This window comes from Mytilus edulis, chromosome 3, assembly GCF_963676685.1.
Source record: "Mytilus edulis chromosome 3, xbMytEdul2.2, whole genome shotgun sequence".
NCBI classification, from domain to species: domain Eukaryota; kingdom Metazoa; phylum Mollusca; class Bivalvia; order Mytilida; family Mytilidae; genus Mytilus; species Mytilus edulis.
This window is the reverse complement of record NC_092346.1, coordinates 42,001,499-42,029,234: the sequence shown is the minus strand read 5'-3', so window position 1 is coordinate 42,029,234 and position 27,736 is coordinate 42,001,499. Positions and strand designations below refer to the sequence as shown.

At 31.1% G+C, this 27,736-nt stretch overlaps 2 protein-coding genes across 7 annotated transcripts in view; both read right to left on the bottom strand.

Moving 5' to 3' along the window:
* Positions 1-2,593, bottom strand: part of LOC139516553 (uncharacterized) — an 83,110-nt gene extending 80,517 nt beyond the window's left edge. Inside the window, exons 1-2 of the mRNA XM_071306727.1 lie at positions 2,400-2,593; positions 2,191-2,260 (exon numbers count right to left, since the gene is read on the bottom strand). Of these exons, the coding sequence (XP_071162828.1) occupies positions 2,191-2,260; positions 2,400-2,446 (117 nt within the window). The 5' untranslated portion in view covers positions 2,447-2,593. The remainder of the gene's footprint in view (positions 1-2,190; positions 2,261-2,399) is intronic.
* A 3,908-nt stretch (positions 2,594-6,501) lies between these two features.
* The window catches only part of LOC139516555 (synaptotagmin-14-like), a 32,314-nt gene continuing 11,079 nt past the window's right edge, over positions 6,502-27,736 (bottom strand). For 2 of the 6 annotated variants that reach the window (XM_071306732.1, XM_071306729.1), the window contains 8 exons: positions 25,121-25,282; positions 21,663-21,895; positions 16,947-17,226; positions 15,809-15,966; positions 14,947-15,136; positions 14,502-14,519; positions 11,965-12,177; positions 6,502-10,828 (listed from right to left, as the gene is read on the bottom strand). In XM_071306732.1, the coding sequence (XP_071162833.1) occupies positions 10,728-10,828; positions 11,965-12,177; positions 14,502-14,519; positions 14,947-15,136; positions 15,809-15,966; positions 16,947-17,226; positions 21,663-21,895; positions 25,121-25,282 (1,355 nt within the window). In that variant the 3' untranslated portion in view covers positions 6,502-10,727. The remainder of the gene's footprint in view (positions 10,829-11,964; positions 12,178-14,501; positions 14,520-14,946; positions 15,137-15,808; positions 15,967-16,946; positions 17,227-21,662; positions 21,896-25,120; positions 25,283-27,736) is intronic. The other 4 variants (XM_071306733.1, XM_071306731.1, XM_071306730.1 and 1 more) reach the window with 3 other exon arrangements.

Sequence of the window (27,736 nt, the reverse complement as noted above, 5' to 3'; positions counted from 1 at the left end):
TATCTCTTGATCAACATTTGCAACCTTTGTGATTTTTGCAATATCATGCTATAGATCAACAGTCAATAGCATCAAACATATATTGATATTTACCGTTATGTCATAGTTCAATTAAAAAGATAGAATATACAGAAATAGAAAACAATTACTATGTTTTCCCTTTAAAATTTGCATATATATTACAAAAACGGAAAATGTAAATACTCTATCATTTTAAATACTATAGTGTCTAATCATGCTAATTTTCAGTTTCAATACCTAGGACATTTCAAAGGGAATATTAGCATAAATTATACATTTAAAACTTCACAACTGTCATGAATCGTAACATACACAATTTTCAAATACATGGGCCTGCATGATATTTCAATAACACATTCTTCATTTATAAATACAAAACAAAATGATCATGATGATAGCGGGATTTTAAAATTTGCTAGGCTGTGACACTTTTTGTTTAGAACATTCAATATACATGATATAGTATCAATGAAGAAAAAAATCATTATTTTTATATTTCACGGTATTACAAAAAACTGGTTCCACTAGATGGTTTTAAAAATCTGCCGTTATTGAATAAATTCCAAAAGGTGTAAACTGTAATAACATGGATCACGGGATTACCTGTGTTGGTTGTACAAAATAGGGCATTCTCTTTAACGTAGTTTAAGCATGTAATAATAAAAATATTTATGATATTACAAAAACCTATTGTCTTGTAGGCGGCAGTTAAATGTGATAAACCATGATTATGGAGTTACGCCAAAACTGCCCTTTTATTTCAATGCCATTTGGGTTTTAAGGTCATTTTCAAGATATGACAAACACTGAGTGTACATGTATGGGGCTAAATACATGTAATGCTAAAAAACATCACAAGGGGAAACCAGATTTAAAAAAAAAATGTTATTCTCTTAATTTTTGGTTACACTTTCAAAATTCATTTACTCAAAACACATGTAAGGGGATAACTAATATTAAAAACTTTCCAGCTAGAGGAAACCTGATTTGAAAAATGTATTTTTCATACTATTGATTTTTTGGTTACACTTTAAAAATTCACTTACTCAAATTATAAAATTTATGATCTAAGGATTGTACTGTTACAAGCCAATTTATTATGGATATAAATCTAGTATTGGCAACAATCCCAGCAATGACTTTTAATTTTTGAATTTATCATACATGTACAATAACATCATGAACATGATGGATGTAATTTTTCTGTCAGTCAAATTATACTACACTATTCTGAATTAAATTCAACAATTAGAGAACACCAGCCTACATCTACTGCCAAACTTTTGAAATACTTTATGCAAATTTAAACTTCCATAATTTCAAAAGAAGTTGCTAATTGCAAATCATAACATATTAACAAATGTTGATTTAAGTACAATGCAAATGCATGTGTACCATGTATCATAGGACATAAACATGTTTTAAATCAATATAGTCATCGCTGCAAGCATCAATTAACCAATAGAAAAATTAATAAACTGCTGTTGCTCTAGGATGAAAATTTGAACAGTATAAAAATACAATACAATGTGTGTCAACGTAAAATCCATCAACATACATGTAACATCCCTTACACATGTTATTGTATTTTCAATTCATATACATTTTTTTTGTACATGACATGAATTATATTTCATTGACTAAATAAACAAAATGTAAACAACACCAATAACTAAAAATACATGGTTCGCTAGTAATAGGTCATACTTAACTAGATAGGAAGGAAATATTGCAAATTTAACTTTTTTGTTCAGTTTATTTACAAAGATAAAATCCTATCTTGCTGCATAAACATAATAATGGATGAGAATTTTTTTATATGTGTTATAAAAATAATTATTTAAATTCTTTTATGACATGTTAGCACGATAAGCGTGCTCAAGCCCTTGTTTGAATTTGATGCATAACATTAAACCCTCAAGAGCAGACAAAAATTATTAGGCACCCATTGATAGGGCAATTCAATTAAGCAAAAATATATGCCCTGCCCCTGGATGCACACCCCTTGCTTATAATAGTACCCACTGTTCCCTTCAGATCAACACAGCACCGTGGTTTCTTCTTTAGTAATACTTTGTTGTGGTAAAATAAAACTTCAAAGTTTGCACTATTAAAGTGGAACATTGTATGTTTGTTCAAATTTTTTAAAGTCTTCCAATCTTGTCTTACCTTTATATTTGTTACACTAATTGCATCCCCATTTGTATCCACGATACTTTTGCCATTTTGATCTAATTCTCTGTAAATATAAAGCACAAAATTTAATGTTACATCCTTATTCAGTAAACGACAGCTGTGTCTGCATTGATTTAAGGGTATAAAACAACTTATTTAACTTTTATATTTTAGTTTCTCTGAAAACTTCGCTAACTTTTTACCTTTTATTTATCGGACGAACTCGCACCGCTACTTTAACATTCGACATCGTATCATTTTTTATCCATTGTCTATTTTAGTCCTCCAAATAAATAAATACATTATAGAGAACGATTCCAAACTGTAAGAAAACTTTTATCACAGCTCCCACAATATTTCCAAATCAACTTTGTTGATCACGGTCATTTAACTACTCGATCATAATCATCGAAGCGTTTGACTCAAAGGTAAAAACCTATAAACACCAAGGTGCGCTCGTTTGTATTAAATCCCCATATCAAGAAATATTGATATACAAACGTTAACTTTTAAAGATTATATAAATTAATTACAAAATCAATTACAGAAACTTGAATATAAAAATAAAAGATAATAAGTCCTAACAATAATTATGTATTAGACATTTTTTTTCACCTTGACCTCACTCTTATATAAATGTGTTCGAATAATTGATTGAGCGTAGCCGTCTATCATCTACATCTTGCTCCTTCTTTGGATAAATAATTATCCATCAACTTTAACGATTACTAACTCTTGCATTTGAATGTGTCTTCTTTTTGAAAACTTTCTAAGATCTTCTAAAGTTGAGATATACGTTAGGTCACTGTTTTTTTGTTGTCTTTTTAATGTCAAAAGGCTGTGAAGTCGAGATAAGTATTTGCGTGTCATGTGAGGTAAGGTCAAGGCCTTAGGGCATAGGAGTCCAAGGGTGCAAAGTGGGGTAAACTTTGCTTAGTCCCCACTCACGTTTACATCATTGTCAAAACAAAATTTGGGGGGACAAATATTTAAAGAACACAGACTTTATAAAATTTAGACTTTTACACTATTTTTTTACACCACTGAGTGTTACAATGTAGATGTTACTTTTTGGCCTATATCTTCACAACCCTCAACTATTATACTGCCTACAGTAATTTTTGTCTAAAATAATTTTGTAAAATAATTTTGTAAAAATAACTAAAAGGATTTCGAAATATGATTATTAAAATTTCAATATGGTTCACAAAATAATTCTGCATCTTCGAAGTATAAATATGCCTCAGTAGTATTGCATGGTCATTGGTGCATATAAAATTGAAGTAATAATATGCTTCTGAAGAGATTAGTTGTTCCAGTATAAATGCTTACCATATTAAAGTTGTATTCTTTTACACTTAGACTAAAAAAAAAAAAAAAGCTGATCAGAGCAACTTCTTTTTCATAAGGGACGACATCAAAAGATGGATGTAGGATAAAAAACTTAAATCAAATAGTTTGGGGGTGGGGGTTAAAATTCTGCAAGTTTTGTATATCTAAAATCGATTTTTACATATATCCCTATTGGTCAATCAATTTTTTCCAAATTAAGTTAAGAGGGGGGTGGGGGGTCAGTGAAAAAACTATTTGAATTAAGTTTTTTATCCTACATTGAACTTTTGATGTCGTCCCTAACAATACATTTGTTTACAAAAAAAGTAATTTTATCAGTAATACTCAAAGATTAAAAGCAGATGTAGAAATCTAAGGTCTTAAATGATATACATTTTTACAAAATTGATTACAGAAACTTGAATATGAAAATGAAAGAAAATAAGTCTTTTTGAAAACTTTCTAAGGTTCAAATGTACATTAGGTCAGTGTTTTTGGTTGTTTTGTCTTTTTTTATGTGTTAAGGCTGTGAAGTTAAGATAAGTATTTGCCTGTCATGTGAGGTAAGGTCATGGGTATAGGATTCCAAGGGTGCAAAGTGGGGTAAACTTTGCTTAGTCCCCACTCACTTTTACATCATTGTCAAAACAAAATATGGGGGACAAATATTTATAGAACACAGACTTTATAAAATTTAGACTTTTACACTAATTTTTTTTACACCACTGAGTGTTACAATGTAGATGTTACTTTTTGGCCTCTATCTTCACAACCCTCAACTATTATACTGCCTACAGTAATTTTTTTCTAAAATAATTTTGTAAAATAATTTTGTAAAAATAAGTAAAAGGATTAAGAAATATAATTATAAAAATTTCAAACATGGCCCACAAAACAATTCTGCATCTTAGATATATAAATATGCCTTAGTAGTAATAAGTATTGCATGGTGCATATAAAATTGAAGTAATAATATTCTTCTGAAGGGATTAGTTATGACAGTATAAATGCTTACCATATTAAAGTTGTATTCTTTTACACTTAAGACTGAAAAAAAGCTTGGAGAAACTTCTTTTTCATAACAATACATTTGTATTTAAAAAAAGTAATTTTATCAGTAATACTCAAAGATAAAAAGCAGATATAGAAATCTAAGGTCTTAAAATAAAGGGCAATTGCCTCAAGGACAATTATTTTTCCAAAGAGAAGGAGGGAAACTATTTTTAATTAAATTGTTAGTCAAAGGGAGATAATAACAAAAATATGTAAGTCCATATTTTTTAAATCCCTTGCATAATGTAGGGAGAATCCTCTATATGCATGATATGTGTGCAAACAATTTTTTGGAATATGTTTTATGAACAGAACTAGAATGTGTCCAAAGTACAAAGATGCCCCACTCTCTCTATCATTTTCTATGTAAAGTGAAATATGAAATAGGGGTTAAAAATTTGGCATTTAAATTAGAAAGATCATATCATAGGGAACATGTGTACTAAGTTTCAAGTTGATTTTCATCAAACACTACCTTGATCATAAACTTCAACCTGAAGCGGGACAGAAAATATTAAAATATTTCATTACTGAATGCTAAAGCTACTGTGCTAAAACAGGCGCGAATCCAGAGGGGGGGTTCCGGGGGTTGGAACCCCCCCTTTTTTTTGGACGATCAATGCATTTGAATGGGGACATATAGTTGGAACCCCCTCTTTGTCCTGGGTTAGGAACTCCCCCTTTTTAAAATGGCTGGATCCGCCCCTGTAAAATATCTTTTTTTTTCTATTTTCTGTTTGGCAAAGTGAAGAACAAATTAAGCAACAATAAATGTAAATTGTATCAAATGCAATCATGACCAAAAGAATAGATGCCTTAAAGTTGTCTGCTTCCATAAGTGTGTCAAATCTGAAATCAACATGCTTTTTGTCCCCTGTTTAGTGTTAGCGCTTTTTTTTTATAGCACTCTCAAGATATTGCGGCACCTGCTGTGTACAAACCCTATAATAAGTTTAATTCTGTCGATCACAGTGCAGGAAAAGGGACAGGATTGTGGTCACGACAATTGGAACATATCTGTCACCATCTGTAAAAATTTTGAAAATTGATTTCAGCTACACCTTTTAGAGCACAGTGGTTGGTAACATGTTCTCCTTGAGTTTAAAAGGTATTGGTTTTGAACACCAGCCAGGTTAAACCAAAGACTTTAGGAGTAAAGAGCGGTTGTCTTGGAGTCAAAATGATGTGTCTGGGTATGGTGACCGGTCTTCTTCCTTTTGACGGTTACCTTGTGGACAAGCAGAGTTAATATTCATATTAGATTAACATGTTCTGAATATAACCTGAATATACATATTAATTTGTCGCTAGTTGTTAAGCAGCCGTTCATCATCATCATCATCATCATCATGTGCAGATGCTGCTTGAATGATGCCACATAAACCGCAAATGAAAGATTATTAATGTGTTAGCATATGTTTTTATTAGTTCCATACAATGTGTTCCAAAATTCCAAAAGATATCCAAGAAGGGTACTCAGTGGGTAGAAGCCTAAAATATGATCTACAATATCATATGGAATGAATCGAGGTAATAAGAGGAACCTGAAATTGTGGTTGTTTTGCACACTACCAAGGGACATTACTCTGGTATAGCAAATGCGAAAACTGTCATAATGTATGTTTTGTGTTTCTTGGTTTTTTTTATATCTATAGATAAGACTGTTGGTTTTCCCATTTGAACGGTTTTCACTAGTCATTTTTTTGGGGTCCTTTATAGCTTGCTGTTTGGTGTGAGCCAAGGCAATGTATTGAAGATGACTGTACTTTGACCTATAATGGTTTACTTTTACAAATTGTGACTTGGATGGAGAATTGTCTCATTGGCATTGACTCATGCCACATTTTCTTATATCTATTGTGGCATTGACTCATGCCACATTTTCTTATATCTATTGGTCAGGACAATCAAAGAAAAGAGTTAAACACAATATTATTTATTTACTTTAAATGTTTAATTTTTGTGCATGTATTTCTACAACATAGTGAAGTAACAAGTTAAAAGAGAGATATAAAAAATATCACAAGGTAAACAGACAACAGATAAAGAGATATTAACCATCTACCCCAATGTTTTAACTGATCCTAAGTTTAACAGACAACAATATGTATTAGTACCTCATTTTAATCAAGGCATTTTTTAAGAAATATAATACAAATATTAATAGTTTTATTAAATTCTAAAATAAAAGAATAAAACAGGATAAAGCCAAAACGAAGTATAATTCAAAGTTATCAATACACTTTATCGCTATTTGACTACCATTACCTGACTTTGCAAAGGTTCCTAAAATATTTTGACATCATAAAACATAATATCAGACGCCAAATAGGATAAGTGATTGTTGTATGAAGTGAATAGACCAAGCAGCACAGATTCTAGGATTAACTGGTAAAAATTTCCAAATAAAAATAAGGTGTATAGTAAAGATCCGAACAAAATCACAGTGAATATTTCTGATAATTTTTAAGGCTGTTCCATTAGAACATACATGGATATATTTGAAAATGGGTTAACCATCTGAAGAGGTAATTTTAACCCTCTTGAAATCTCAGCGGGACTTTCCTTGGTCTCATGTATATTTTAATTGAACAGCCCCGAGTCCATTCAGCATTGATTTTTTGCATTAAAATTTAGAGAGTGGCTAATTACTAACAGTGATTTTAGTTTTTAGTTTATAAGTCAATCTAACATTCTCAATTAGTATATGGATTTGCAATACATGTAATACTATTTTCGTTTCTTGTCACATTTAAGTACAGTCCTAAAAAAAGCTAACCAAAATGAAATATATGTATTCAAGTCTTGTTGATTTTACACATAGAAAGAACACAATTTTACAATACATTTAAAACATATTCTTCAAAGGAACAACCAGTTTGATTTTATCATATGTTAATTCTGAAATTACATTTTCATAATTCATGCTTGGATGTGAGATTCTAAAAGACACACACTTACACACCTTCAAATAACGAGGGCATAAAATACATATTGCTGATTATACCCTATGCATTTGTGTAGATCAATGTATTGCACCATTACGACCATAAGTTTTTGAATAAAGTTCTAAGTATGATTTAATAAATATGAATGTTTTAAGTAGATATAGGAAGATGTGGTATGAGTGCCGATGAGACAACTCTCCATCAAAGTAACAATGTATAAAAGTAAACCATTATAAGTACATGTATAACTAGCACTGTGAATAAGCTTTGGCTAAATTTAACTTTTTGGTCCAAATTTATGTGAATATCGAAGTGTGTAACATGAGTATTAACAAAAAAATTCTATGTAATAAACAACAAGTTGAATTTAATAACATTTAAAATAAACAAAATCTTTCACCAACCATATATTTTTAACGCCTATTCAGGTCAGAATGACCATCAACTATGCTTGGTTTTTAGAATTACTTTTCCTTTTAAGCTGACCTAATAATAATCCCCCTGAAGTGATTAAAGACCACATGTGGCCTGAAAAAAAATAAGTTTCCCATTTAAAATTCAAGCAAACTTTGGTTTAGCGGGAGGGGGAAATTTACATTCAAATCAATTCATTCTACCTAGCATTTGGCTTGTATATCCTTTGAAATGTTATCCCTTATGGAATGCTCATGATTTAATACAAACAGCAACAGCAATTAATGCCACTTTGTCACAGTAAAGATTGCATCTAGTTTTATATTATCAATTTATGCAAGGCAGTTTCATTTATTTCATGCATGCTATTCAATTTCACAACCCTTAAATAATTAAGAATAACAAGACAACTGGAATGTTTAAAAAGATTATACAATGTACAACTTACATACAATTTATACCTATAATGTTATTCACATGTTTTAATTAAATTTTCTTGCAAGTGGTTAGTTCTATTTCAATTGTATTAAAACCTTTTACGAATGGTCAAATATTGAAACCAATTTTTTGGTTCCCATGAAACAAATTTTTGTAAATATAATAGAAACAAGCTGTTTCACATGACAGTTATGGTATCAACTATATCTAAAGTACTGTGGGTTCATTATAATTCGTTGAATACCAAATTTCGTGGAATTCTTGGGTATAAGTGAACCACGAAATTAAATGTTCAACCAAAGACAAATTTTCTTAAGGATTGTATTTAAACTTTGGTAAAACCACAAAATTAAATGTCCACGAACATGCAAGTTTTCCTTTATCCACGAAAATTGGTGCCCACGAAAATAGATGAATCCACAGTAGGTTTCAATAAAAAGAAAATAATATTGCTCCCTTGCAAGAAAACTAATTAATACATAAATGATTAACACAGCACTATAACACATACATCTAACATAAGTTGTTTCCAACTATTACTTAACAAACAAAATATAACAATAAAGAAACATATAAAAACAGTCTAAAAAAAAAATTGAACACTTATCTAAAGGAACTTTGGTTTTTGTCTTTGTGGGTTAACATCTACTCGAAAGAAAGACACTGATCATATTTTTTTATTTGATTTTGTGCGCAAACTGTAAGTAGTTTTATATATCACAAGTGTTAAATCACATCCCTTTTAAATCAAAGTCATATAAAATCTATCCTAGTAGTTCATTTAAAGCTTTAATAACATACATATAATGACAATACATAATTTACTATGAGTCATCATAGTTTACCTCAATCATCTCCCAAAAATAAATTGCCATAGCAGAAGAAATCAAATTTTTTTTTAAATCAAGATTAAGCTTCAATAAGAAGAAAAAAATAATGTAAGGAAATGATCGAAAAAATGTAGATCAGAATGACTTACTTGAAGGAGATTTCTGTCCTTTGGGTCATATCTATAATATGTTGTATGATTACAATGAAACCTGTGTATAAAGGTCAGCTGGTGAGAAAGTAAAACTGATCTTATGCAAGAGGTGACCATTGAATCAATTTTGAAAATGCGTAGGTTTTACAACACTAGCATAGGAAGAGAGTGACATGCCAAGACATACTTTTTTGATAAAAGTAACCATTTTATCAGATTCGACTGTATATAGTTTTTAGAATCTTTGAACTGCATTTGGTAAGATTTTACAAGATACATTACACACCAAATTATCAATAAATTTAAAATCTAGCTGTTGATGAAAACAAGCCTTTCGACAATGCCCCTACCCTTAAACTTCTCTGAGTATAAAAACTTCAAATTATTTTTTTCAAATAGGTTATCTCCCCTTATTCTATATAATTGAATGTAAAAAGAATGTGCAAAGAAAAAATATTCATACTGCGTTATATCTGTATAATAAAATCATATATATAAAACTGAACACTTAAGGTATGAAATCAACAAAAAAAACTTGAAACTGCAAGAGCATTATGTAATCACAACCAAAATAAAAGATTGTCAAAAAAATCATTGAAATATAACAAAACAAGTCAATATTATGCACTGGGTAAAAAAATAAGGAGAAGAAAAAAAAACCAAATGTATAATGTCAGATACAGGTATAACAAAACAAGTCAATATTATGCATTAAGTATAAAAGAAGTAGAAAACAATTGTATAGTGTAAGATATTGGTAACAAAAATATGTAAATAAACTATATATTATGAGACTAACATTTTAATCATATTAATATTCTATAACCTTATTATTTTAATAATATTTTATAACAACCAACCCATAACTAGTAATAAACATATTTGTATTGAGTTTATGTGCTTATTTTGAGTAAAAAAAACATAAAAATATTTCATTGGGACTATAACAATGGATTATCAATAACAACATATCGCAAAAAATGTGAGTATAGGTGGTAATATTTCAGTCAAACAATATTATTTAAGCATGAAAGTTACTTGACCTGGTTATTTGCCAATAATACTGAGAAGAAAGCCAAAAAAATGTCTTTAAAAAACAATGATAAAAAATGTACATCTAATTCAATAGATCAAAAACAATTGAGTTTTTCAAATTACTTATGAGGAAAATTGTCAACATTATGAAAGGTGTAAAATCTTTCAAAGAAATTTGTATATTCCAAGGGAAATAATTCTTTCAGCATTTATGCAATCTGGAAACAACAAAAATAAAAAAAAAGAATAAAAACAACATAATTTTTGTGGATCAATAATTTGTAGACATATATGCCACAAGTAGCATGCCTTTACATTTAATGTTCCAATCAAGACTCCAATAGTACATGCCAACGACAAACTTGATCCCCTTTATTTTCCCTCATGTCTGTCCAATGAGAGAGCTCCTCTTCTCCACTGCTGTTCAATCCTGCAAAACAAATTAAGAATTCATTAAATTGAAATAAAAGCACACACTTTCACATAGGCAGATCCAGGGGGGTGGGGTTTGGGGGCCCGGGCCCCCCTTTTGTGAGAAAAATTTCACATGCTAATGCTCAATCAACCCACTCCATCTGTAACATTATATCAAAGTTTTGTTTTCTGTGTATATTCCTTTTTAGTAAACACTAACATATAGACTATGTCATTAGGTTTAAGATGATTCCAATTTTAAACTTTGAAAATTGAATTCGAGTATAAATGGCAAACCTGAAGGGGTGGGTTTCCTTTCAATGTCAGGCACATGAAGCACAAAGGTCTGGAACTTTCACAAACATTGTCAACTCACAAGAATATAACTACTGACTTTGTTAATAATTTCAATATGTCTTGGGACCAACTGATACAATACTAAGAGAAGCAAAAAATTAGAGAAGTTCAGATTTTTGTTCAAAAAGGCCTTTCTTCGACTGCCATGCATCCACAATATTTTTCCAGACCTCCGCAATTAAGTGATTTATGAATTTAAATGAGTTCTTTTACTATGAACGCTTCATGAAACTGCTGCTATCAACATCTGTGAATCTTGCAGGCCAAGAAATATGATTAAAATGGCTGGTTTAAATTGCACCTGATGGCCAAATTTATAGTTGCATGTTGCTTGTCCTAATGTATGTCTATGATTTTTTCTTTAAGACAAAACAGGGGCGTGTGGATTTTATGTATTGAATTTGTCTCCCATGAGGTTTTTGATTGATTGTTGTCACATTTAATCTTCTTCATGTTTATATGCATTGAAAAAAAAAAAAATTATCTGATGAGAGAATTTCTGTCTTGTGGCCACTTGAACCAATGATTAAAATGCTGCTGACTGTTTTAAATACCCAGATGTCAGTAGTTTAAACTCTATAATTCTTAAATTTTCAAATTTTCCAGAAAAGGCTAATTTTGTGGGGACCTTTTTAGTTTCTGGCTCTTCAAAGCTTTTTGCCCTTACAGGGTATACATCCTTGGCTTTCAAATATTTGTCTTTGAGCTCTAATGATAACATAAACATGAGCAATCAGCTTCATACACATGAAATAAATTTATGTCCTGTTTTCTTTTTTTTTTGGCAAAACAAACCTAATGAAAACCATCCAATCATTTCTTTTTTCTTCATACTACGTTTGTTATACACAGAAACCATCAAGGTCACTTCAGCCAACTGAAACAATGCCACTTGGAACATGAACGTCTCCTTAAACAATGGATTTGGCTGTCCTCTTCTAACAGATGTCTTACTTCTTGTGATTTCCTGACCAGTGGGGGACATTAAAGTTAGTTTGGCATAAGTATCTGAAATTAGAAATCATGTATTATTTAAACAAGAGTGCACACACTGAAATGTCTCGCCTTCTTTACTAATCATTGATATTATGTTGGTACTCCTAAATATAAAGCTTTATTACGACTGTCACATAAACTTAACATGAACCATGAAAATGAGGTCAAGGTCAGTTGAACCATATGCCAGGCAGACATGTACAGCTAACAATGCTTCCATACTACAAATATAGTTGACCTATTGCTTATAGTTTAAGAAAATAGACCAAAACTCAAAAACTTAACACAGAGCAATGAACCGTGAAAACCAGGTCAAGGTCAAAGAAAACCTGCACGACTGACATATAGATCATAAAATATTTCCATACACCAAATATACTTGACCTATGACATATAGTATAAGATAAAAAGACCAAAACTCAAAAACTTAACTTTGACAACTGAACCATGAAAATGAGGTCAAGGTCAGATGACATCTGCCCGCTAGACATGTACACCTTACAATCATTCCATACAACAAATATAGTAAACCTATTGCATAAAGTATGAGAAAACCAGACCAAAACACAAAAACTTAACTATAACCACTGAACCATGAAAATGAGGTCAAGGTCAGATGACATCTGCCCGCTAGACATGTACATCTTACAATCATTCCATACAACAAATATAGTAAATCTTTTGCATAAAGTATGAGAAAAACAGACCAAAACACAAAAACTTAACTATAACCACTGAACCATGAAAATGAGGTCAAGTTCAGATGACACCTGCCAGTTGGACATGTACATCTTACAGTCCTTCCATACACCAAATATACTAGACCTATTGCTTATAGTATCTGAGATATGGACTTGACCACCAAAACTTAACCTTGTTCACTGATCCATGAAATGAGGTCGAGGTCAAGTGAAAACTGTCTGACGGGCATGAGGACCTTGCAAAGTACGCACATACTAAATATAGTTCTCCTATTACTTACAGTAAGAGAGAATTTAACATTACAAAAAATCTGAACTTTTTTTTCAAGTGGTCACTGAACCATGAAAATGAGGTCAAGGACAATGGACATGTGACTGATGGAAACTTTGTAACATGAGGCATCTATATACAATATATGAAGCATCCACGTCTTCCACCTTCTAAAATAAATAGCTTTAAAGAACTGAGCTAACACTGACGCCGCCGCCGGATCACTATCCCTATGTCGAGCTTTCTGCAACAAAAGTTGCAGGCTCGACAACAACTATTGTGAAAATTGTGAATATTTTTACTGGAAAAATATGATTCTTTGTTGTTAACTGCAATAAAGATATTTATTTTATTTATGTTTTATCTAAAGTTCTGTCTTAAAATTATGCTTTTAAACTTGTTGTTTATTGGTGGTTTTTTTTTTGCCTCAAATCTAATTCACCAGCATCTTCCCTAGCCAAGGGTTACAATCCAGTTCCCTTCTCTCCACACTTGGCAGATTAAGCCAACATTTGTGAGTATAATGCTGTGCCATCTATAAGTAGAATAAAGTCACACCCATTCTGACTACGGGTACATCATTCTTTACCAGTGGCAGCACTAGAACTCTCTTCGGTGTGGAGATGTCAAAATAGTTGTGACTTACAAATTTCGTATAGCAGGAATAAAAAAAAATACTTTTGTATTCCAACAAATGTACAAGAAGCATAACCTGGAACTTCAATTAGTTGATTAAGAACTTTTAAATTGTCCCTAAACATTGTTCAATGTTTTGGGGATAAAGATGTGTTGCTCAATAGAATGTGACAATTGTTACTTTCAATTTCTACATTTACATGTGCTCATCTTGAAGGAGCTTTGATTGGATGTAGCCAGTTATGACTTTTACCAATAGAAATCATTACCTTATGTCTAAAGAATTCTAGCTTAATTCACCAGGGGTGGAGAGGAAGGACTAGATTGTAACCCTTGGCTAGCAAAAATGAATCACCCGGTGGAATTGAACTTTAAGAAAAGGTATGATCAAAAACTCACTACCCCATGCAAGTGTTTCATTAATTAACTGAACAAGAGGACAAAAACCTTTCTTTACATGAAATTCTAAAAAAACATGCAAAGATATAAAAAAAATATTCAAAAATTAATGCAACATCTTCATATAAACAAAATTTATAAGCACTCCAAGTCCTTGTTATTTTCCATGATTTTTACATGTGTGCTGACATTTACAACCTGAATGAATGCATCAATTTTTTAAATCTACAAGAAACTAACAAATCAAAATTAAATAAAATATAACAAGGTGTTTTTTATTAGTAAGAGAAGGAAAATTCCCTAACAGCACCAATAATCATTTACTTAACCTTTTATTTTTATGATAGCTGGAATATCAACAAATAGAATACATTTATATTACTATGACAACAACATTGAACTCAATATCATTCATATTCATTAATGTATCTGTTGAGGAAGAATCAAAACCATTATTTAAAACTGTTAAAATAAATCCCTGCAAGCCTATGGTAAATATGATATCTAGAAGACTCACTTAAAGGGAGATAATTCATATTTGATAATTAACCTTATACCTTTTAACATTACTAATCAACAGAAACTTATCTAGAGGTTATTAAAGCCCTACAATAAAAGCTTCAACTGACCAAAGACATATTGTAGCATTAAATTAATGATATGAAATGTTATAGGTTTCAAAAGTTTCTGAAAAAATTCTTTAAAGACCAATACATACTTTCTTTTGAAAGTACATTACATATTAGCTTTGAATTTAGTGTATAGAAAGTTTACCTGGTGCCCTGTTCATGGCCATGTTTCTGAAGTTACTTCCTTTGATGACTTCAACAGTCAATCGACCAGTTGTTCCATTGTAACCAAGACCCAACAACAATTCTGGCATGCCACCATGCTGCATGGACTGGGTAGAAGATGCACTGTCACTTCTTGAAAGACTGGATACATCAAATTGAGACTCTCCACCCTAAAAAAAAAACCATAAAGGTTTTTATATTTTACAGATATATTCACAAATAATTTAGTCAAGACTGAAATTTTCAGCCAAATTATGAAAATGAAGATACATGGATGTTTAACGTCCAGGAGGAAATAAATATGCAATTCAGGATGAGAACATTTTAATGTGACATGAATATATAACGTTGCTTTGTACTAGACTTACATGCTGAGCCAGATTTTTAACATGCTAGTTTACAAGGTAACAGTCAACAGGAAGACATGTCAACTTATCCAGAAAAATAATTCGGAGATGGAGCCAGCAAGCTTTTGCTTTCACTCCTTAATGCTGCATGCTTTAGGGTATCTTATGTTTTTGATAATTGGATTTTTTTACATACCACTGTACAGTTTCAATAGCAACTATCAACTTGTCTAAATGTTACAATTTCTAACGCTATGCTAAGAAAACTGACTATCAAATTTTTTTATTTTTCCTTGAAATTAACCTATGGTAGATTTCTGTATCTCAAGGTGTTAAAAAACAACATTTACATTATTTTTGTCTGAAACTGTCAACATCATGGCTATGCACCTTACTTATAATTTGTAACTAAAATATAAACTTTGAAGTTTAAAATCTAATACCTGTACTTGTAATATGTAGTGAAAAAAATCTTCTTATCAATCTCTAACTTACACTAAGGTTACTCCTTGGTTCAAGAATGACAAAATGAGTGGAAGCACTATCAAGATTCAATGAGGCAAATCCTATAATACTTTCTCCTATCATTCTCTCTCTCCTCATCCTCTCTACACCATATAGACGAATACGTATTCCCATACTATGGACTTCCTCTGAAATACAATGATAAGAAGGTTAAACATTTTAAAACTTCTTCTTATTCCAAGAGTCTATGTATACAAGGATCTTCAAGATTTATATGATGTCACAATTTGGTGTGCCGATGTGAGAAACAAGTACTAGAAACCACCAATCACACTTTTTTCAAGTTTTAAACAATTTCAGGGACTAAAAAAATATGTCTTTGTAAAATTTTACAGTTACAACATCAGATTTGTTTCCCTTTCTAATTTGAATATTTTTAGGTTTCCAGATATCAAATTAAGTACATGGTACTGTTTGACAAATAAATGGGATACAAAATTCTGGCAATAAAACCTTATAATGAAAACATCAATAAGATTGTTGTTGTTGATTTTTTTAAGTAATAAAATAAATTAATGACCATAAATAGAAAGTGGACAAGTTTTTGTCAGTTTTGACATTTATCTTTCAAGAATTAAGTCCCTTCAACATCAGGAACCTTTTAGTATTTTCTTTAGATTTGAAGGAAAAGAATAGATACTCATTGTCCAACTTTTCGAAACAATTTAAAAGCATGATTAAATCTTTACATTTTTGTTAATGTACACTGTATAAATTTGTTTTTTGTTCATTAATTTGTACATAAACCAGACCGTTAGTTTTCTTTTTTTTAACTGTTTTACATTTGTCATTTCAGGGCTTTTAGCTGACTATGCAGTAAGGTTTTATTCATTGTTGAAGCCTTATAGTGCCCTATAGCTGTTATTTCTGTGTATTGTCTCTTCTGGAGAGGAATCTCATTGGCAATCATACCACATCTTCTTATTTTATATACCAGTAAACCAAAAATCACAGGCTTAGGAACTAAACAATACAAATTATTTAGAAAGACATCTAGAGCTTGTCATATGATATTTAACATCTGACCACCACCCAAACTATATGCTCTTAGTTTAAGAACTATAAATCTAATACTACTTGAAAGAATAAAACAATGTCATAACATTACCTTGTGGTATTTTACTAAAGACAAAACTCTCTTGGTACACAGGATTCTGTCCAGATTTGACTTTGGTTTTAAACTTCTGTTTCTTGGTAGGCAGTAATACGATCCTAACTTGAGCATGGCTTGCACCACCACGTTCAACACTAGGAATTTCCTGAGCTTGGTGTACAGTTATTGCCATTCTGCCACGTTTGGGGTCGTAGGAAAAGGTCATCTCTATGCTGCCACATTTTGATATTAGAGGTGGTTCTTTCTGAAGGTCACTGACATCAAATAAATGTTCCTGGTATTGTAAAAAATATGCAAAATTAAAATAGATACATGTTAAATGTCATAAGACAGCAACCAAACAACATAAAATATCAAAAGACATTTAGAGGTCTCCATAAATACACAAAGTATTTATAGAATATTTCAAGCTTTACATCAAAGGGTCTAGCACTAACAACTAAATTGGCCTACTATCCAATGGATAAACGAATATGGTGACTTAAAAAAGATCAGAGAGCAACCTAACATCAAACAACATTTAGAGGTCTCCATAAATAGACAAGTTTCTACCATATGTAAAGCTTGAAATCAAGAGTCTTAGTCTATTATCAAAACCAATAAGGAAAAAGAAAATGCTACATTTAAATAGATATGTGTTCTACGTCAAGGACATGGACACAAAAACTAAAGGAGATCTATTAACAGACAAGTTTCCATACGATATGTCAAGTTCTTAATAGGAATAATAGCCTGGAGTCCAGTATCAACAAGCAAAATGAATGACTGATTAAAAGAAATAATTACTGTAACAACAGAACTTTTATAGATTTTTTTTTCCTACAGGGAATTCCGAAGTGTTGATCTCTACGTATAATGCTCTAGGATTAGCAATGCATTAATTAAAACTTGCATTTCTCAATCTGATCGCATTATTTGTATACTGCATTTTATGAAATTACATTAATTGACATACATGTTGGTAAACAGTAGCAGAAATTAATACATGCAATAATTTCTGAAAGTGTTGTTTTGTTCAAATAAAAAAATTATGAATTTTTATAATCTGATCACTTTATTTGTAAACTGCATTGTATGAAATTACATTAATTGACATACATGTTGATAAACAGTAGCAGAAATGAATGCATGCAATAATTTCTGAACATTTTGTTTTTGTTAAAATAAAACTGGAGCATAGCATAAATGCAAAGAAGACTTCCTGTATCATTTGAATACAATGTGTAACATATTAGTCATCTAAATGCTAGTTCCTGTGATAAAGAAATAAAAAAAAAATCTTTCGCCATCAACCAATTAATTAACTTACATAGCTGACTGCCATATGGATTTGATATTTTGCAACAGCAATTTTATATTCCTATGATTAGTATTGCTTTTTTTCCATGTTTTGTCCTAAATTCCATTATATTACAAGACATTTTCATATAAATGTTTATAAATCCTTCACAATGGTATTGCAGACTGTAATATTGACATTTAACAATTTGTTGATTGACCTCATCGTACAGATCACTAATTAATTAATCGATACCAATTAGTGTAATTATTGTGACACATACTCTAATAGCTGTTGCACTAACATGTATAATACAACTAGAATAACAAATTTCACTTTGATAAAAGTACAACAAAATTGCTTTTTTAAACACTGAGAGATGTCTTATCAAGTGTATGAAAAGACGAGATGTGATGTGATTGAAAATGAGACAACTGTCTTCCAAAGACTACATGACTAGAATGTAATAGCTTGTGGTTATCAGACTTGGGGTAATTGTAATTGTAATCGTTAATCAGCTGTAATTGATTACAATTTTTCAAGTAATCAGTGTAATCATTAATCAGCCAAAAATCTGATTACATGTAATTTAATTTAATAAATTACTTTTCAAAATACCCTGTAATCATGATTACTTTTTGATTACATTCTGATTACAATGAAAAAAATCTAAAATTGTGTTTTTGGTCATTAAATGAACCTCTTTGTTCATATTTGATAAATTTTCAACATACTAAAATGGTTTGGTTACTTTAAGCTTGTCTACTTCAGTAAAAAATAAACTGTTACAGTATTGAAAAGTCATCATTAGCCTAAGCAGAGACATATAATACAATTATATACCTTTTATCTTGGTAAAAGATATTGTACATACATGTATATTCATTGTTTTATAATGATCTTCATATTAATATTTGATAATAACTGTTATATATTCAAGTAATACTTTTCTTTAACCCTGAATTATAATCTTTTGTTAATTTTTGTGATTTTTGTCAACTTTGAATTGACAGGTAGGAGACTAATTAAGGTTTGTTTTTATTGCAATTACCTATTGAGTATAGCTGTAGGGAAATATATATGATAAAAGATAAATCAGATATGAAAAATTATCTAATTAGCACAAACTAAATTATAAGTTGGACAAATATGTTGTTTAAACTTTTTTTTGTATTTGGACTGGACGTGTAAAATGCAATGGTTTTTAGTACTTTAATACATATTGTTTACAATTTGATTAAACATTTCTATTAAAATTTAACCTAGTTTTAACTGGTACAAATGTAACTTTATTTCATCCATATTTAAACTTCCATAAACTGCAACTTGGAATACATATAAATTATGAAAGAGGTCAGAAGACAAACAAAAAAACTCTTGATTATGATATATCTTTATTAAATTTAATTCAAAATAATTTAGAGATCTTTGGTGATAAAGTGTAATGAATATATATGTAGTGAAATTTGATGTTTATTTAAATAGATGACGTTTAATTTGAAGTTATCATTTTATAATTGAACCAAATAAAATACGTTCTCAAAAATGCTATAGTTATATTAAACGTTTATTCATCCATATCATTCAAAATGTTTTGTTTTTAAATTCATTGTAATCAGATGTAATCATGATTACTTTGCCAATGTAATCATTAATTTAATCAGATACTTTCAGAAATGATGTAATCATTAATTTAATTTAATCGTACAAATGACTAAGTAATTGTAATTTAATCAATTACATTGAAAGTAATCGGACCCATCTCTGGTGGTTATTGTACATGTACATCCTTCAATGACGGGAATGTAATATGATATTGGTACCGTAAATAATTCTAATAATATCAGGTGTATGTTTGTAGGTGTTTTATTTGGGAGAGGGGACAGGAGTTGACAAATACAATATTATTTGGGAGAGGGGACAGGAGTTGACAAATACAATTATTTGGGAGAGGGGACAGGAGTTGACAAATACAATATTATTTGGGAGAGGGGACAGGAGTTGACAAATACAATATTTCAAACAAGTAAAAATAGCATCACAGAAGATTAGCTAGCAAAACTTGTTGCTTAAAGGGAAGAAAATCTGATGAAATATTACAGTATTTAGCCTAGAAAGGTACTAAGTTTTTGTTAATTACGCAAAAACAATAAGACCATTAATTTTTCATGGAAAATCATCATAATGTCATGTTCAACTGGCAGTACTCCAATTAGCAGTTTATTACATCATAAGATTTGTTTACTTGGAGTGTTTAGCAGTGAAGATGCTTTAGAATTCATGCTGCCATACAAGGGAAAAAACAACATAGCAACAAAGCAATTTTGAGAATGTTGAATAACAAATCTACCAACCTTCTAGGCAAGATGCATAATAAGATTGAGTTTAATAACAAAACATCTATCATAAGGACAGTTTATAAATAATTTGTTCAAAGTGATTTTCAATGACTTTTAATTGTTGCTTTGTGTTCTGACAAGAGACTTTTAAATTGTTGCTTTGTGTTCTGACAAGAGACTTTTAATTCATACTGGTAATTTAAATATTTTTTTCTAGTCATTACTCAATTAATGTTGCTGAAGGGAAATAAGAATAGTGGTAATGTAAAGCATAACCAAGGTTATCTTTTATTCATATCATGTTTTCAATGTTTTACACAGAATTTTCCCTAACTAACAAACACATTTTAAACTTTGTTTTCAGAACACATTTCAAAATTTTATAACCTTCACAGCAATATATATACATATATTTTTTTATAAAATGTCATTATGATACATGTACAACTTTTCATTTTGATGTTAAACCTATTTCATACTTGTGTGTTATATAATGTATAGTTGTGTGTTTTTTTTTATTCACAGTCTGTATATGATTGATTTGGCATATTATCTGAGAAGCAAATCATCAAAATTTGGTGCAATGAAAATAGTTTATGACACTGCATCAACTTTATACCATTCATTTTATTTTTTAAAAAGACTATACCATTCAATAGTTTTCCCGTTTGAATGGTTTTACACTAGTTATTTTTTGGGTCCCTTTATAAGCTGGCTGTGTAGTGCCAAGGATCTGTGTTGAAGACCATACCTCGACCTATCATGGTTTACTTTTATAAATTGTGATTTGGATGGAGAGTTGTCTAATTGGCACTCATAGCACATCTTCCTATGTCTAAATACTGCAGCTTTGAAAAAGTAGGCAGTTCATTGGTGTTCTAAAAGGAATGTATAAACATAGACGGATCCAGGGGAAAAGTTTGGTTGATAATTTAGTGAATCACTGAAGCATAACTGTAGTGTGTCCCCTCTTATGGCAGTAAGTGGGTCCCTCCCCCCTTTTATAAAAAGTTCTGAATTTGCCACTGATAAACCTCTGCCTTAGCATAGTTATTTTTGCATAAGTTAACAGCTAGGAATAATAATACATACATCAGCATCCTGTGAAGTGGTGTCCTGTAAATCTGTAGTAAATTCACTTCCAGATAACGATGGAGTTGGCTCAGTCTGGTATGCTTTATTGTCAAATATTAACTGTTGTTGTGAGCTTGTATCATCTGCAACGGCATTCCCAGTCGCGTCTTTTCTTTTGTCTACAACCTCTGTATCACTAGAGTCTAACTGAGGATCAGCTAAGGAATCCTGGCTACTGACAAGAGTATCTGCTGTAATATAAAACAAAATTTAAGTTGCACTACCGTCGGTTTTTGACCACTAGCTGGCTTTAATGCATAAAATGAAACAATCTTTATACCAATAATGTACTATTAGAGTGTACAACTTAGTCTGGAATCTGATGTCCAGTGGTTGTCATTTGTTGATGTGTTTTATAAGTGTTTGTCTTTTTTTTATTTAGATTATATAGATTAGACTGTTGGTTTTCCTGTTTGAATGGTTTTTTGGACTCTTTATAGCTTGCTGTTGAGTGTGAGCCAGGATTATTGTGATTAAGTTTAGTTTCCATCTACCTAACAATTTCACAGAGTAGAACTATTTAAGGTTTACGCTGGACAATAAATGCCAAGTGGTGAGCAAGCTCATATTGGTCCATTAAGCCAGTCCTCCTCTGACTTTAGTTCGCTTAAAACTGCAATTTTTAAGTATTTAACTACAGTCATTGTATGATGTATTATATCTCAGGATTCCCAAGAGCTGAAATCTAAATTCTATTAATATTTCTCCAAGGATTTATGGCCAATACAATTCTGTTAAAACTGAAGAAATGAATTTTGTTAATTATAGTTTACTACCATTTTTGACATTTCATCAAATTCTGTTATTTCTAATGCTTTCTGGAAAGGTGTAGGAAAAGATTAAAAGTTGCATGCTTTTATGATATCTAAGACTTCAAAATATTTAAGATTTAATAAATTCTACTCTATAAGTTCCTGCATTATTTATCAGTACAATGACTAATGGCCCTGTTTTTCTGTAATGACCCTGTTATTTCTGTAATGGCCCTGTTTTTCTGTAATGGCCCTGTATTAATGCCCAGCTTGTCTGTATTAAGCCCAGTTAGGGTTTTTAATAAAGTTAATACAAGAGGCTGTCACAACGACAGCAAACCGGATTTATTAATATTTATTTGTGTCCTGGCAATATCACAAGAACCATTACTGATGAATGGTGAAAGTGAAAATCGTCAATATCAAATTTGACCTCCATTTTGTCATCAGTATCAACATCTTAAAATTTGAAAAGCTTAGATTGAATGGTTCATGAGTAAATGCAACAACGTGAATGGAAACACCATTTCACAATCTTTCAAGAACCATCGTCATTATTAAACTTGACCTCTAATTTGCCATCAGTAACAACATATAAAAATTTCAAAAGCTGTGGTTGAATGGTTCATGAGAAAATGCACGGACACGACTGGAAACACCATTTTTCAATCTTTCAAGAACCATAACTCCTGAACGGTAAAAGTCAAAATCGTTATTATTGAACTTGACCTCTATTTTGTCATCAGTAACAACATATTAAAATTTGGGAAGCTTTGGTAAAACAGTTCATGCGTAAATGCACGGACACAACTGGAAATACCATTTTTCAATCTTTCAAGAACCATAACTCCTGAACGGTAAAAGTCAAAATCGTCATTATTGAACTTGACCTCCATTTTGTCATCAGTAACAACATATTAAAATTTGGGAAGCTTAGGTAGAAAAGTTCATGCGTAAATGCACAGACACAACTGGAAACTCCATTTTTCAATCTTTCAAGAACCTTAACTCCTGAACGGTAAAAGTCAAAATCGCTATTATTGAACTTGACCTCCATTTTGTTATCAGTAACAACATATTAAATTTTGGGAAGCTTAGATAGAACAGTTCATGCGTAAATGCACGGACACGACTGGAAACTCAATTTTTCAATCTTTCAAGAACCTTAACTCCTGAACGGTAAAAGTCAAAATCGCCATTATTGAACTTCAAACTAGTTCAATGAGTCTTTGTACAGGGAACCAGATGGAGTTTTAAAATACAGGAACTGATATCGTCGCTGTTATGCAAAAACCTCGTATCTAAGGTTTTGATAATTTTACACCAGGCAGTAAAAACTGAAATCTTTTTATCGATTATTTAGAATTTAATATGTATGTTCCGCTGTATGCGAAAATATCTGATCTTCTAACCAGTCAATTACCAAGACGAGCAAATATTTCTGCACCTATATTGTATTTTCATTATTTTTAAGCTAATATATTAGCTTTGAGAACCTAAAATTGATAAAACTGTACCTGTGATAATGTCAGCTGCCGTGCAAAGTGTTTTTCTTTTGAGATACGATATTTTCGCACAACAAAATTTCCCACCAATCCGACTACACTTTTTCGTCACATGTCAGAATTCGGGTTAATGATTGGTTAGAAGATCAGATATTCTCGCATACAGTGGAACATACATATTTAATTCTAAATCTTCGATAAAAAGATTTCCGCAAAAAATTGAGATACAAGGTTTTTGCATAACAGCGACGATATAACTATGAATCATATAAAAAAGAAGATGTGGTATGATTGCCAATGAGACAACTGTTCACAAGAGACCAAAATGACACAGACATAACAACTATAGGTCACTGTACTGCCTTCAACAATGAGCAAAGCCCATACTGCATAGTCAGCTATAAAAGGCCCCGATAAGACATGTGGTGCAATAAAATGACTTTATATAACAAAAAAGTTAGAAACCGAACTGCTTTTAAATTGCATGAACTGATAGAACTATGTATCAAGAGGTAAAATGTAGTATAAAGTCTTTATATAACAGGGAACTAGCTTTAGACTGCTTTAAAAATACTGATGAACTGACTACTGAGAGAACTACGAATCAGGATATGATGTAATATTGTCTGCCATTTTGCTAAAATTCATTACTTCAAATTAATTTCGATTGTTGATGTCTCTATATTTAATAAGATTATGTTAACTCTGATTCACTACTCACTGATATTATAAAGTACATTCTATAATACAGATATATGTTAATGTAATTACATGACTTCAAATCAACGCAATAATTTTGACATTTTAAGTCCAATTCTTTCACTTTTCTAATGGATTTATCCCTATGGAAATAAAATTGCTGTACTGTCAGTTAAATGCCTTTCGCCCTGTATATCTGAGGTATTTTAAAAACTGTGTGTAATAATGAGTCATTGTGGTATTATAGTCAAAATATGGTAAAAATACAATAACTCCCATAAAGAGGCTCTAATGTGTCATCAAAATAGGTCTATTGCCATGATGGGCATCTTTAACACAATCAGATAAAGATCAGTCAACAAAATGGCTGAGAAACAATGCTGTTAAAAAGCACAAGCAAATGCCCCTTAATCAGTTAAATGATGGGACCCACATGGTGAGGGTAAATATTACTACCCACCTTTACGACTACTACGTCGCCTGCCACCTTTACCACTTTTGCCACTTTTAATACTATGCAGTGTGTCTGACCGTTTTATACTATGTGCCTTATGAAACTTGTTTTGCATCTCATCATCGCTGTCACTTGATGATTCTTCATCCTCATAGGCAAATGCACTTCCTGTAATAAAGTAAATAAAAGTACTAAACACAAATAATAATCTCTTATGTGTACATGTACACCCCAGCCATAGGTGGATCCAGGGGGGCCCTGGGGGGCCAGGCCCCCCCCCCCCCTTTCGTGGGAAAAATTTGGTTGATTATATAGGGAATCATTGAAGCATGACTGGAGCGGCCCCCCTTAGGAAAAGTTCTGGATCCGCCACTGCCAGCTATTCTGTTGCTGTCAGTCCATGCCAATTGCTACCAATATTCTGAATATTACTGTAGATTCATTTTTATTCATTGGTTACCAATTTTCGTGGATTTCATGGTTACTGGTAACTGGGAAACACAAATTCAAATGTCAAACGAATTACAAATTTTATATAGAAATGTATGCAGACTTTGGCAAAACCATGAAATCAAGTATTCATGAAAATAAAATTTCCCCTTATCCCCAAAAATTGGTACCCACGAAAATAAATGAATTCACATGTACAGTATCCGGTAAGTATCAATATGATATGATACAGTTTGCTTGAACGTGTATAACTTCTATATAAATTTTATCATTTCTATATATATTTTAATGTTTAAATTTTCTCATTTTAATTGTTTTACATTTTTCATGGCTGGGCCTTTTTCTAGCAAGCAATGAGTAACAGCATGGTTTCTTTTTTCTCATTGTTTAAGGCTGTATTGTGACCATTAATTGATTTTTATCTTTGTCTTCTGAACTCTGGTGGATAGTTGTTTCATAGGCAATCAATCATATCACATCTCTTTATTTTTTTTTTTATTTATATCACTTGAAGGTCAGATGTGGCCAAAAGGTCAATTGCTTCTAAGTTAAGGTAAAATTACAGGCTTAAATAAATCTATTCTTCTAATTATTCCCAACAGATGGAATAATCCATTCAACTGAAAGCAATTTCAGGACAGATATTCCATATCCTTAGCAATCAAATAAAAGCTGATTGACTTTATTTGTTTATGCTTTTAATTACAACATGCTTTAAAGAGAATTTTCATTTCTCTTGAAACCAACCATGTTCATAACAATATAACATGCCATAATACATAGTTACCTGATTTTTCATTTTATTTTTTATCAATATTGAAGTCATTTTATAAAACATTAATTAAGAGTTTACATGGGACCACTGAAAACTTCATTTTAATGGTCCCTACGGAAAAGTGTATTGATTTTAAAGTGTACAAGGCTTGACAATCTTTCACAAACATTGTTTTTTGCCGTAAACCTTTTAACCTTCAGATGGCTTGTGTAAATATAGTTTTCTGTAATTCTATTGGTATTAAATAGTAAGCAGTATCAGTAAATCAATATATTTTTTTCTTTTTCAGAAAAAAAAGCAAAACAATTTTTTTTTTATTTCTATCTTACAAGTCGTCGTCAGCAAGTCTCTTTGAGCATAACACATGCATAATATCATAATATATATATATATATATATAATGCTCAAATCTGAAAATTACTCCAAACAGTGTTAGAGTTAGATTTTCTACTGACAATTTTTTGTTAGTCCCTCAGCGGGATTCGAACTCACACCTTTGATACACTACAGCACCAATCGCTTAGCCTCATGTCAAGCGCTCTAGACCACTCGACCACATCCGCTATATAAGATTAATATTTAAAACATCACATTTTTAAGGTATGTTTCATTACAACAAAGCAAATTAATTCCAAAAGTTTTAAAACAGAAAGTAGAACATAGTAGAACATAACTTTTTCCGATCCTCATATTTAAGTATGGACACAGAAATTCATATCATGAGGAACATGTGTACTCAGTTTTTCAAGTTGAATGGACTTCAACTTCATCAAAAACTATCATGACCAAAAACTTTAACCTGTAGCGGAACTGACAGACTAACAAAAGTACAGAAGGATGAACTGACAGATGGATGAAATGATGCACAGACTGGAAAACAAGTGCCTCTAGGTGGGGAAAACAAATCTTCCTTGGCTAACAAGTATTCTAACATGACGTCCTTCAAACGCTTTGAGTACACACAAGTGGTAAAATATGAATATATTGTTTGGGCTGTTGCAATCGTACTCCCACGTCATATGCTTTTTTATGAATAAGCTTCCCGCCTTCATAGAACAATGACGGAAGAATATAAGCCTTTTACGGGAAAAATACACACTTGTGAGACACATCACAACAATAAAACGTCATCAAACAATGCTAAAAATGTGTTATAAGCCACATGTTTTTATATATTTGAGATATATAAGTAAATTATCATTTAAATTCATCCAAAACTATCTAATTGCGTTTTTGTAAATAGTTTCAGCATGTCACTAATTCAGTTTGCTCCGTTCTTTTACGCCAATTTAATAGTGTGTTTATTTATGGGAACGGCAAATACTTGCCTCCACCTAGAGTGTTTCGATCCAAAAGAATTGCTGTATTTGTCCTATTAGAATCGAAATAATTCATGA